At 43.6% G+C, this 12,839-nt stretch overlaps 1 protein-coding gene across 6 annotated transcripts in view; it reads right to left on the reverse strand.

The window, feature by feature from the left end:
- bmpr1bb (bone morphogenetic protein receptor, type IBb) overlaps positions 1-10,171 on the reverse strand; it is a 65,152-nt gene extending 54,981 nt beyond the window's left edge. For 4 of the 6 annotated variants that reach the window (XM_017489291.3, XM_047160760.2, XM_047160765.2 and 1 more), the window contains exon 1: positions 9,918-10,171. In XM_017489291.3, coding sequence (XP_017344780.1) covers positions 9,918-10,003 — 86 coding nt within the window. In that variant the 5' untranslated portion in view covers positions 10,004-10,171. Of the gene's footprint in view, positions 1-9,662; positions 9,829-9,917 lie in introns of those variants that run through there. The other 2 variants (XM_053686744.1, XM_047160762.2) reach the window with 2 other exon arrangements.
- Positions 10,172-12,839: the final 2,668 nt, after the last annotated feature.

Below are 12,839 nucleotides of genomic sequence, written 5' to 3' on the forward strand. Positions count from 1 at the left end.
TCCTGTACAGACGATGCGAACTGTAAGCGATGGAGAGCAACACAGTAATAAACGAGGATATAATGGAGGTATATAAGCATCTGGTAATGCGGTCCTGAGTAAAGTAGTAAACAGAGACTCCAAGCAGAACTCTTCGGTGCAGCGTCTTTTCCACACGTCTATCAGAAATTCTCTTCAAAGCGAGTCATGTGACACCGTTAATCAGTCTGCGGTGTATTCGGTGAAACCGTTATCCATCGGAACGTCCAAACACACACATTTTCCATCAGAACTTATTTTAAGTGCGCTTACAATCAACAACGTGCAAACGAGCAACAGTCGTCAGTGGGAGGGAGGGAGGGGGGAGGGCGCTGATCTTTTCTAAGCCAACACCTTTTTCTCGTCTAGGAGCCTGGCATAAATGCTAAACTATTTAAACTCGGGCCTCGCGATCGCTCCTTTTCAAATGGTTCCAGATGACAGTCTTCTGTCTGTCATTAAGGAAACAATGAAGCAGTTTGCACAATCCAGTATGGAGGAATGGTGCGCGAGCATCAGAAGGGTTTTTTTTGGTAAAATATTACAGATGTGGTACCTGATGCTGATGGTGTCCAGTTGTGTTTTTTATGATGTGTACGCAACATAACATAAGGGGGGGGGGGGGGGGGGGGGGGGAGTGAGTGTAGTTCCTAAGAAAAGTCTAAGACGCATCGAAGTTCTTGATCTTTTCAAAAATTTTGTTTAGGCTTCACTTCTGTAAAAAAAAAATTCAAAATAAATAAATAAAAAATCAGCACTGGTTAATCATTATAAACAAAAAAAAAAAAGTAAACAAACACCCTTAGGGCCTGAGCTGTAAATCTGCACTTAATGAGCCTATGTATTACTGCTAATTACACTGGAGATGCCCCTCACAAATCTCCTGCTAAATTTCACGGAACAAGTGGCAAAACCACCCAAGCGTGGCGAAATGAAATTTCTGACATAAGCGAATTAATATGACGTGCAGCGTCTCTCGGAGGCAGAAAAATAAATAAATCCTCACTCGCATAAACCTTCTGTAAAAACCGAGCACTTGAGGACCCGGCCAAGTCGTTGGACTGTGTGTACATTCGAGAAATGAGAGAGCCTCGAGGCGGCTTATCCAAATAAATACATTTCAGCGTCGTGAACTGACAGGATTCGTAATTTCCCAGCCCACGAGGACACGGGGTTTACTCTTTTTTTTTTTTTCAACCCAAGCTGAGGTCTGGGTGACAAAATTCACGAGAGGAACGACCGCATACGAGCTGCCGTGAGCCTCTGGGTGTGTGACGGACTACGCGAGCGTACGTGTAGGAGTGTGGGAGCAATGCTTATTGGGAGCAGCTTTAGGGAGGGGTGATGGATGGAGAGAATGTGGAGTGTGGCCTCACACTCTAGTCACGAGTGAAACAGGAGGAGAAAGAGGGCGAGAGTGGGAGAGAGAGAGAGAGAGAGAGAGAGAGAGGGAGAGTGAGTGAGAGAGAGAGGGTGAGAGAGAGAAAGAGAGTGAGAGAGAGAGAGAGAGAAAGAGAGTGTGAGAGAGAGAGAAAGAGAGTGAGAGAGAGAGAGAGAGAGAGAAAGAGAGAGAGTGAGAGAGAAAGAGAGAGAGTGAGAGAGAAAGAGAGAGAGTGTGAGAGTGAGTGAGAGGGTGAGAGAGACAGTGAGTGAGTGAGAGAGAGAGGGTGAGAAAGAGGGGGGTGAGAGTATGTGAGTGAGTGAAAGAGAAAAAGTGAGAGCAAGAAAGAGAGAGAGACAGTGAGAGTGAGTGAGAGAAAAAGAGAGAGCGAGACTGTACAAGTTTACATCCATTTTTTAAAAAATTTTAAATATGAATCATTTGCATGTGCCTATAAGTGACACACACTAATATATGCAGGTGTGTTAGTGAGGCAATGAAAGGAAAGAACTCGGGCTACAGCCAGATCTAAGTTTGACGGCACATCCACGTACGTAACGTATTTACAAATGACACGTCGACACTAAACTCCATCTCCTAGGTGATACCTTAATACGATATTCCTGCGTGTGCAATTACGGTTATTACGTTTTATTTACAGTCCTACCTCTGAACTTTCCACACTTGCTAGAATTACTGATGAAAGCGATTTTGATCGGAGCAGGGATTTGTAAAACGCACGTCGCCCGGACGCGAGTTAGATCGCACAGATACGCCAAAAACCAGACTGATGAGTCAGCGGAAAACGTCGGCGGAATCTGTGCGCGCTCGTCCTGCGATCGGATTTTACCCACAAGCAACGGTGATGAATAAGAGCTATTGTGTGTTCGACGAAACTTCTCAAGAGGAGCGACAAGACGATGTCATCAAATCAGCTTCAGGCAAAAACACCCGTTACGCTCCGGTTAGCGATCACGATTAGACGGCGATTCAAGTCGGGCCGCAAACTGCGCTTTGTAAAAATATCAATACAGATGTAACCCGATAAATCATCTTACAGTATTAAACGGTATCTTCATCAGAGAGCACGAGGGTACCGGCGAGTGAGGAGCGTGCAGAGAAACTGCTGCAGTTCACTTCAGCGAGCACTGACCCACGCAAGCTTGCCCGTGACTACACTACGCCCGAGGTGCAATTCACAACACCTCGTCTTGAAAAGACCGGCATCGACGCGTACCTAATCGATCATACTATAGCACATCTGGATCCGATTTACGCAGAGGGCCGCAAGAGAGACTCCCCCTTTGTTTCATTCGCGTATTTCTCAAACTAATATCTAGAACATCCATGGCGGAATCTGTATCCTGATATTCTGAAATGTTCCTGGGAGTCCTTTTCATTTGGTTGCCTTCAAACCTACCAAAAGTTCTGTTTTTTCTACATTAGTGAAGATGCATTTTGTCTTTTTAAATATCTTCATGCTCGACCGGGGTCTTACTGCATAAAGTCAGACGGGAAATCTTTCTTAGAGAGAGAGAGATTATCTAGGGCTTACGTCGGTGAAGCCATCGTAAGGAACGCGCTCCCTCATCTTTCTCCGACAGTAAGAAGTCGTGGGTGGTTGGTAGAGTGTGCACCACATTTAGCTCCAGTCTCCGATCCCAGAGAACATCACCGTACCGTGACCAAACAAACTAATCTGCTCGTATATCATGGTGCAAAACCGAAGCATTTATATTGCATGCCTCATCTGAGATTCCTTCTAATGGAGACTTCAACTTGCTACGACTTCCAGCAGCTCAAGTGCTCTGCCTGTTACTGGCACAGAGATAAGAGTAAGAGACAGCGAGTGAATCCTTCGTACGGCACCCTCATAAATTAGTTCATAAGACGTACAGACACGGATACGTCACGCACACCCCCCACACACACACACACAGCCCAATGGAGATGAAACGGTGCTGGACGGGCTCACGGAGCACACTCATACTGTACTTCATGCTCAATCGTCTCCCTACGCGAGGTCGGCCGTGCCAGATATCAAAGGCCGAGGTGCTATAAATCTCTTACGCCTGGGCGTCCGCGTGACAGGAGGCAGACACGTTTAGTCTGCGGCGTGCGACACGTTCGGGAGATAAGTCATCCGCAGAAGGGCGAGAGGAAAAAAAAAAAAAAAAAACGGCACAGGCGTTCTCTCGTTTTTTTTTTGTTTTTGTTTTTTTTTTTCATTTTTTGCAGACATGCTGCTCGCACATTTTCACTTCAGGGGACTTTTTCTTAAAATGGCACCGCTGTTGGCACCGGACACACGACGCTTGGTGCCATATGACCCATAAACAGTTTCACAGTGTTGTTACTGACTCTACCACTCTTCTGATGACTTTGGCTGGGATTTAACGCTTTTAAACATGTCTCTCTCACTTAGTACGTCGTTTACCACAAACTGCGGTATTCTTTTATTGCCCATGCTATTTAAAGAAACGTTCGGTTTCTCCAAAAAAAAAAAAAAAAAAAAACACACACACTAGCTAATTCATTGTTTGTCTTTCATTCGTCAAACATATGGCTTTAACGAGCCGTCGTAACAGGCCCACTTTTCGAACAGGTATAACCTTTCAGGGGTTTTTTTCCCCCCCTACTGAGGTCCAGACAATATGGCCACCGATGGGCTTTAATAACACTGGCACCTCTGTGCTCATTAATGCGAGGCCGGCATCTTCTCTCGTTGGGTCTCCTCACTTCCTGCAATTACGAGAACGGAAGCCAGAGGTGAAGGGTCAGCTAATACGGCTAAGCTTAGACCTCCCCTCAATATACACATACACAATCTCTCTCACACACACACACACACAAAAACCCCCAGACAGGCTCCAAATGCGTGGAGGAGGGACGCGGCTGCAGCTGCTGACCTCGGAGCAAGAACACAATCTTTCCACAGGCTGTTTGGGTTTGAAGGGTTCCTCGCAAAATAGCCAGCAAAAAAAGCGAGCGAGCGAGCGAGAGACAGAGAGAGAGAGAGAGAGAGAGAGAGAGAGAGAGAGAGAGAGAGAGAGAGAGAGAGAGAGAGAGAGAAAGAATGACCTAGAACAAAAACCACTGTTGGGAAAGTTAAAAAGCCATCAGTGCTTGGAATTCCATCAAACGAGGGTAACCCTGTAAAGAGTATAAAACCCTGCACTAATATTCGAGCTTCATCAGCAGACCTTTTCCCTGAGGACACGGAGCTCTTTATGTCTGCTTACGGGTGCAGCTGGAGTTAAGATGGCATTGCGAAGCGGGCCTCTGCCTCCTTGTTATTCCGGCTTTACACTCTGACCTCTGCGGCTCTCTGGCAGGATGCTCTGGGCTCGGCTTCTACCTCGACAAAGGAATTTCAAACGGCTCCCCCTGCTCCGGCGACATCAGAAGCTTGTTAAACTCTCCCAGCAGCCCTTGGGGTATGCAGATTTCAAGAGTCGAGGGACGGGGCAGTGGCAGATCCTTTTACTTTCAAGCACAAACAAAAGGAACACTGTTAGGGGCCTACAATACCTACATTAATCTCTAAACTGTTGTGTTGAAACAAGCGTGAACGATGATAGATTGCTTCCAGGACTGCTCAGATAAGGAACTCGCACGTAATCACACGGAAAGCGGTTTTAAGCCCGAGCTAGGACGCGGGTTCGCGCTAAGCAACGGTAACGCTAACGCTAACCCGATCCACAGGGAGAACGCTCAGTCTTTATAATTTTATGCAGATTCCTATAAAACAGTAGTCTTGACGTGCATGACTGCTTGTGGTCTGCACGTTCGCGTTGGCCTTGAAACCTGCTGTAAGAAGACCTCGTATGGTCCAGCGAAGCTCTGCGATAGAGCGAGGAACAGAGCACGGCATTGTGTCACTCCTTCGTCGACCGTGTTTGCGCTACAATGAAATATAAGCGGTAAAACAGTGCTTTAATAAGCCGTCCGACTCGACTCAAGTCAAACAAGACTCGGAGCCAGACCACACAGATCTGCTGGAGACGTGTTTCTCGCACAAGAGCTGCAAGGAGGCTGCCCAAGACACACACACGGCCCCGTAACGCCACTCTCTCATTAGCGAGCGCTATAATGATGTCAGCTGCTCTAGTTGCTGACGCACACCACACCGACAAAAGCCTGCGCTAAATCTCTGTCCTGGAACCGCTGATCAGGTACAAATCAGTACCAGCAGCAGCTTTAATGAACCGTACTGGCGTATCGGATGTCCGAATATTAAAAATTCATGCACATCGGTGCGATTACTGCCCGGGTTTTTAGCACTATTTTCATAAATAAGAGCGTCTTCGCGATGAGGAAACGTAAACACCGACTCAAGCAACAGTTCTCTCCGCCATTTTGTTTTGACTTTTTAAACGCTAGAAACGCTTCTATTCCAGACGTGTCTGACTACAATTCCACTTAGATGCAAGTTTTACACTAGTATAAATTTTTTGGTAAATAAAATGTTCTCATGAAAGAAACGAATACGTCGGCGCGATTATATCTTTGTCTATGACACCGACTTCACACATTTAATCCCACACCTTCAGATCAAAGATCTTGAGATCATTTCAGTCAAGTGCCCACAAACTTTTGACCGGTAGCGTACATCGGTTCTGAACTTCTGACGTGGGAAATAAACGCGTACCGTACGTCTCCAAGCATTTCTTACACGGGCCACACCGTCAGTTTGCTAATCAGACCAGAGTCGATAATCCGTGAAATCTCAGTAAGAACCTTCCCATTTACCTACTTTCTGATCCGTCTCCGGTCCGACGGGCGAAATATTTTACGTAAACACGTGTAACTGGATAATCCGCAACAGAGGATCTGCTACAGAAGCTGAGCTGGTTCATGAGTCTCTCAACTAGGTTTTTTTTGTTTTTTTTTTAAACGTACTCAGTTCAGCCTGTCAATTGACAACCCCTGCTCTATTCCGCCTAGACAGCCTCCTCCCAACAGGAACACAGTGCTAGATCCTAAAAGGTGTCTACAATAACGGCGCTGTGCATGCTATATAGTGTTAAATATTATATAACAGCTTATCAGCGTATGTCTGATGGCTAGGGGTGTTCAATGAATTATATTTGGATTGCGATCACTATTTCTGCTTCATCGATTCAACATGATTAGCTGTGATATCAGCGAGCTTCGATAACGCCAATGAGTCTGGCACGTTAAATGAGCTCATGAGCTCCTCGTCGATCTATTTTAACAGTCTATTGCGGTGGAAAGCGTATTTATTATTATCATTACTGGCTCAGTATCAAAATGGGGAGTGTCCTATGCATACGAGATGTAAATGAGGGACTGGTGGATGGGATGGGAGTTGTGCGTCCATGCGGCTGAAGCGGTTCGATCATTTCCTCTCAAAGCACAATTTTGTCGTTCCGTGAATCAGACGCGATCATCCCCCGAGCTCAGATCTCCACTCGCTTTTATGCACCTTTAAAGAACAAGAGTCAACGTGAGCTGAACATTTATATATGAAGAAATCTGAGGTTACAGCCTTACGAAGAAGTGTGCGGCAATACTGAGTGAAATAATTACAGTTAACGTTAGCGTGTAAACATTTCACGATGTCTTGGAAGCTTTCACCTCACAGACGATATCTATACGTGAACAGATATGCAACATATGTAAATAATGTAAAGTTTAGTCACCCTTGACATGTTTCTACACGTTTCGAAACGATTTTACGGTCACGCTGACGTGCATCTTGGGAGCAGCGCCATAAGAACGTTTGTGGGAAATCAGAATACAGCATCCGCCTAGAGTTTGATTTGGATTGAGCCCAGCGGTCAATGTCTGGGATTCGCCATGCAACATTATATAGCAAAAATAAATACATTTAAAAAAAAAAAAAAAAAAAAAAAAAAAAGCTTTTACACAAGGCACAGAGTTAACGGCTAACAAGGGAGGTAAACTTGATGGCCTAAACCAGATGAAGGCTGGCACCAGATTATCTACCCCAAACAGCAAGCCTGAACACACCAAGGGCCAGGAAAGATACTCCTACGACATTCAGCACCAGTTCGTCAAATAAACGCTGCTTCGAAACTCTACCGTCCCAATCAGTCCCATCAACGAGCTTTGTCCGTGGCGCAGTCGCGGAATATAATACAGCACGTTACGTAGCACACGAAACCTCTCAGCGACGCTGTCTCATATAAGTATCCGCTCGTAACAAAATGCTTACGTGCAGCTGGTTCTGGTTATTGTACTAAGAGCGAGGCTGAGAAGGTCCCTCTCTTGTTTGTTCTGAACAGAGATGGACAGAATGGAGCTCGTTCAAAAAGCGAACGGCAGACGGTCCAGAGGGACCGAGAACAGCTGGATGAACTGCTCTCCCATTCCCACAGCCAGCAAGGAGAGGGAGAGAAGACCAGCAACAGAGCGAGGCAGAGAGGAGAGGCACGGCAGGAAGGAAGTAAGGTGAGGCAGCAGAGAGGGGGTTTTGGGGGCGTTGCAGTAGTTTCGCAAGACAGAATTCTAGCTACTGCTGGGGAGTCTGGTGCGGTTTTTTGGCAATAAACCTGGACGCAAAGCCTTTTTTGGCAGTCACTGCATACAACCTAATACAGATTTCACTACATCAGCAAAACATGAGTGTGTACAGTATCTTGCCTCTAACTGCTTCAATTTTTTTTTTTTAAATGTTGGTCCCCTGATAGGTTAAAGGGCTGTGCCTTCACCCACTGACAAGTTTAATTCCCTAGGGTTCTCTCAGAGTTCTCAGTGACCTTGAAATCACTCCCCTGGAAGAAAAAAAATAAATAAATAACTAAAAAATAAAAAAGGGGTTTGTGGTAACAGACAATTGAGGTAACAGATCGTAGCAGAACATCTAGACCGAACCTGGTCTGACGAGAATGCTAGATGTGTTGTGTAAAAAAATAATTAAATAAATAAATAAAGTCGACACATCCTGCAGTGGTGGTCATAACATCCACATGATCCCGAGTAAGACGCACTTTACAGGAAACGTACGTGTTTCCGCGAGACTGACGCTCTCTGGACCGCATCGGGGTTTCTCGAATCAGACGACGTGCGGCTGCATCTGCGACAAAGTCTTAAACTGCAGTAAACACCGCGTGATGTACCGTGCAGCTGTAGAGAACGTTTGATTTATCTCCTGAGGCAGGAGGAGAGCAGGAGGAGAACACCTTCGGCCGGGGCAACAAGCTGCAGGACGACTGAAGGAGCAGGTACAATAACCCGCGTCCATAAAATATACATAATAAAAGTCTGGGGGGGACGACATATAGTGATAGTGTTCTTAACTTCTTAAACCTTAAACTGAAACACTGCAGTCAGTGAGTAGAAGCTACGATAGATAGACGGACAGACCGACAAACAGATAGATGGATAGATTAGACAGACCAACAAACAGATAGACAGATAGATAGATAGACAATCAAATAGATAGACAGACGAATAGATAGATAGACGGACAGACCAACAAATAGATAAATAGACAGACAGATAGATTATACAGACCAACAAACAGATAGTAAGATAGATAGATAGACAGTCAAACAGATAGACAGACATATAGACAGACCAATAGATAGATAGACAGACAAACCGACAAATAGACAGACAAATAGATAAACAGACAAAGACAGATAGATAGGCAGACAGACAGACAAATGAACAGACAGAAAGACAGACATACAGAGAGACCAACAAATATGTGTATAGACAGATAAACAGACAAAGACAGACCAACAAATAGATAGATAGACAGATAGATAGACAGATAGATAGATAGATAGATAGATAGATAGATAGATAGACCAACAGACAGATAGATAGACAGACTAACAAAGATAGAGACAGACAGATAGATAGACAGATAGATAGATAGATAGATAGATAGACCAACAAATAGATAGACCGATAGATAGATAGATAGATAGACAGATAGATAGACGGACAGAAAGACAGACCAATAGATAGGCAGAAATAGATAGACAATTATTTTAAAAATACACCATTACAGTACAGAATAGCAGTTATTGGTTTGGTTCTCTCTGTATGTATGGACGTTTATCGATTTCCATAGCGACACCGATAATTTAGTACACCTAAAATAAAAATATACACATTTACGATACTTTTACAATTCTTGTCCACTCCGGTTTTCTCGAAAAAATAATAATAAAAAAAACCATTAACTATATAACCGGAGTAAAAACAAAGTCCAAATCACACTTATTCCAAGAACTTTCTGGAAGAAAATCCTGAGGAAAGTTACCTTAGCATAAGTATTTACCGCTGTGTCCGAGCCCGCGGCGAACTTTCACACTTTCTGTTTTTTAAAATCAATGAGAATATAAAGGTCTACATACGTACTTAAAATCCCCGACATTTTACACATTTAATCTGAATATAAAGTAATTAACCGGGGAGATGGAGTCCGGAGTTTTCATTCAGCGTAGCGTAGCGTTGGAAGTCTGGAGCAGCGCGCGCGCCTGTCACATTTAAATTTCCGCGAGAGAAGCGCACTCACCTCAGCACGCGCCTCGTCTTTAACGGCTTTTCCTCAGCTCTCGGTCTGTCAGGACGTGGCATTAGATACGCAGCGGGACATCGCATTCACCAGCGGACGGAGAGCTGAAACAAAAAACAATGCGCCGGACTCGAGTTCAGTTTCTCAGGAGCTTCTTTCCAAAGTCACGCAGACCTTCTCCTCGCTTCGCGCTCCCTCGACTGAGAGTCTCGCGCGCTGTGCGGAAAGAGCTCCGTCCACCGACGCTCGTGAGAAATACACCTCAGCGCTCCTTCACAAACACAACAACAGGAGCAGTACCTTAACATCACCCCCAGTCATGTACAGACGCCTCGTCTCCCCGAGAACTTTCCTCTAAAACTCGAGCACAACTCCGCTATATTCGAATACTCGTGTTTTCATAATGATGAATTCATCCTCCAGGAGATAATAAACCAGCCTCTGATAGTAATGCTAATAGCTAACATGTTAACTCATTCCTGTCATGAGGGCTGAGCGATATGATCAAACTATTGTATCACAATACTTGGTGATAAGGTGATACACATTACGAACCACGACCAAAAATAAAAGTTACGAACTGTTACACAGAGTTTGATGAGACTCTTATTTAAAGTGTGTGGGTTTTTTTTTTTTTTTTTAAATAAATAAATAAATACAATAAAAATTCAATTCTAAGACTGAAAATGATTTAATAAAAATATCAAACCGCAGCACCATTATGTTTACGTGTATACACTGATCCGATACAAAATTAAACGCACTGACGGGTGACGGGAATAACGTTAATGATCTCATTACGGTGGACACCTGTTAAGGAGTAGGATATATTTATTAGGCAACAAGTAAACAGTGAGTTCTAGAAGTTGACGTGTTGGAAGGAGGACAAATGGGCAAGTGTAAGGATCTGAGCGACTCTGACAAGAGCTGGATTGTGATGGTTAGACGACTGGGTCAGAGCTTCTCTAAAACGGCAGGTGTTGTGGGGTGTTCCCGGTATGCAGGGGTTAGTACCTACCAAGAGTGGTCCAAGGAAGGAGAATTGGTGAACTGACAAGATTGTCATTGGTGCCCAAGGCTCATTGAAGAGGGCAAGGTGTTGACTCGGTCTCCAAAATTCCCCAGATCTCGATCCGATCGAGAATCTGTGGGATGTCCTGGACAAACAAGTCAGAACCATGGAGACCCCACTATATATCTCTATATATTGCTCTCTCTATATATGTCACTATATATAACTCTATATATCTATATCCATCTATATATCACTATATATAGATATCTCTCTCTATAGATCTATATCCATCTATGTATAGCTCTCTATGTGCATCACTATATATAGATATCTCTCTCTATATATATATAGATCTATATCCATCTATCTATCTCTATAGCTCTCTATATGCATCACTCTCTCTCTCTATCTATATCTATCTATATATCTATATACACATATATACACATACACACACACACACACACATATATACACACAAAAGATAGATAGATAAGATTTACACAGTATCCCAACTTTTTTGGAATTGGGGTTTGAGACTACATTAAAAAAAAAATCCCAGATTTTCAATTGATGAATTTTTATTATTTAAAAGTGGAAATAAGAAGGAAGTTTAGGAATTTTGAAATTTTTCACATTTTAACTTTTGAACGTTAAAATGACAACTATTCGAGACGTGCTACAGTTTCTACGCCACCATTTAAAAGTAAGGAAATTTGTGATGTTGACCACGTTAACTCATTTTTACAAACGGTCAGATCTTCTGTAAGGCTCTTCCACTGAGGCACGTGTTCAGACGACACGCCGACGGACTTGATCCAATGCGGATCCTCAGGTTTCACACAAGCTCGTGGAGTCCGATTCAGCTAGAGTGCCCGCTGTGATTCAGATCATTTGTAAGGAGACGTTTTGGGTTCAGTTGAAAAAGAATGCCAAACAGAAGCATTTTCTCCGGTGGTCTCAGACTTCTGGACCCCACGGTACAGTATTTACTCGAGACTTACACACTACTAATAAAGACCATTTACCTTATGAAAAACATTTGGAAGCGGTATTATTTTTAATTCTATAAATTTGAGCCCGTTTTGAATGTTTTTCCATCACGATGAATTCTGAACTAAACTCTACAGCCCGAAAATTTCATCTAGACACAACTCTTACACGACCCAGGCTTTTACAACTACTTCTGCTCACTTATGTGAACAGCATATGCGATGCCGAATATTTAAACAAATCATTTACATGCTGTACAACCAGTTAATTATTATTTTTTTAATTAATTAACAACTGACCTGTAAATAAATCTCTCATTTAAGTCGCACTTCGGCTCCCCTCATATCGTCGTCGTCATAAATAATACGGGTTCTTGAACTAAAAGTAGCGCATGAACAATTTGTTCAAGTTGGCTCTTCAGAAGTCATCTCGATACCCGAGTTTCAAACTCGTTCATCGCCTTTACCTTTATCATCGTGTTGTCGTTAAGGAGTTTGGACAGTTGATGGGTGGTAATATTTTTCTGAACGCTGACCTTTAGCGATCACGTATTAAGCCACGGACACTGGGTTACGTCTCTTAGTTGCGTTATGTAATTTTTTTTTTACAATAGTAGGAAACGGGTAAGAACACCATCTGTGGAGCACGTGAAGGCAGCGTTCATCCCTACTGTGTCTTAATGTCAACCTAAAATATATAACGCAGGTTATTGGAGCTAGTACTGAATATGTAATAAGGTGTTGTTGCATCATAAAAACATACAAGCCAATCAGGTCGCAATATGCAAATTCAGTCACGCAATATCGCCAATAAATATGGGAATGATTGGCTAATCGCTGTGCCATGTTACTATTGGAAAATAATCCATTTCTGGGTGATAACAGTGACTCCGCTTCGCGTCGGGCCTCATCACA

Source organism: Ictalurus punctatus, chromosome 16 (genome assembly GCF_001660625.3).
Source record: "Ictalurus punctatus breed USDA103 chromosome 16, Coco_2.0, whole genome shotgun sequence".
In the NCBI taxonomy this organism is placed as follows: domain Eukaryota; kingdom Metazoa; phylum Chordata; class Actinopteri; order Siluriformes; family Ictaluridae; genus Ictalurus; species Ictalurus punctatus.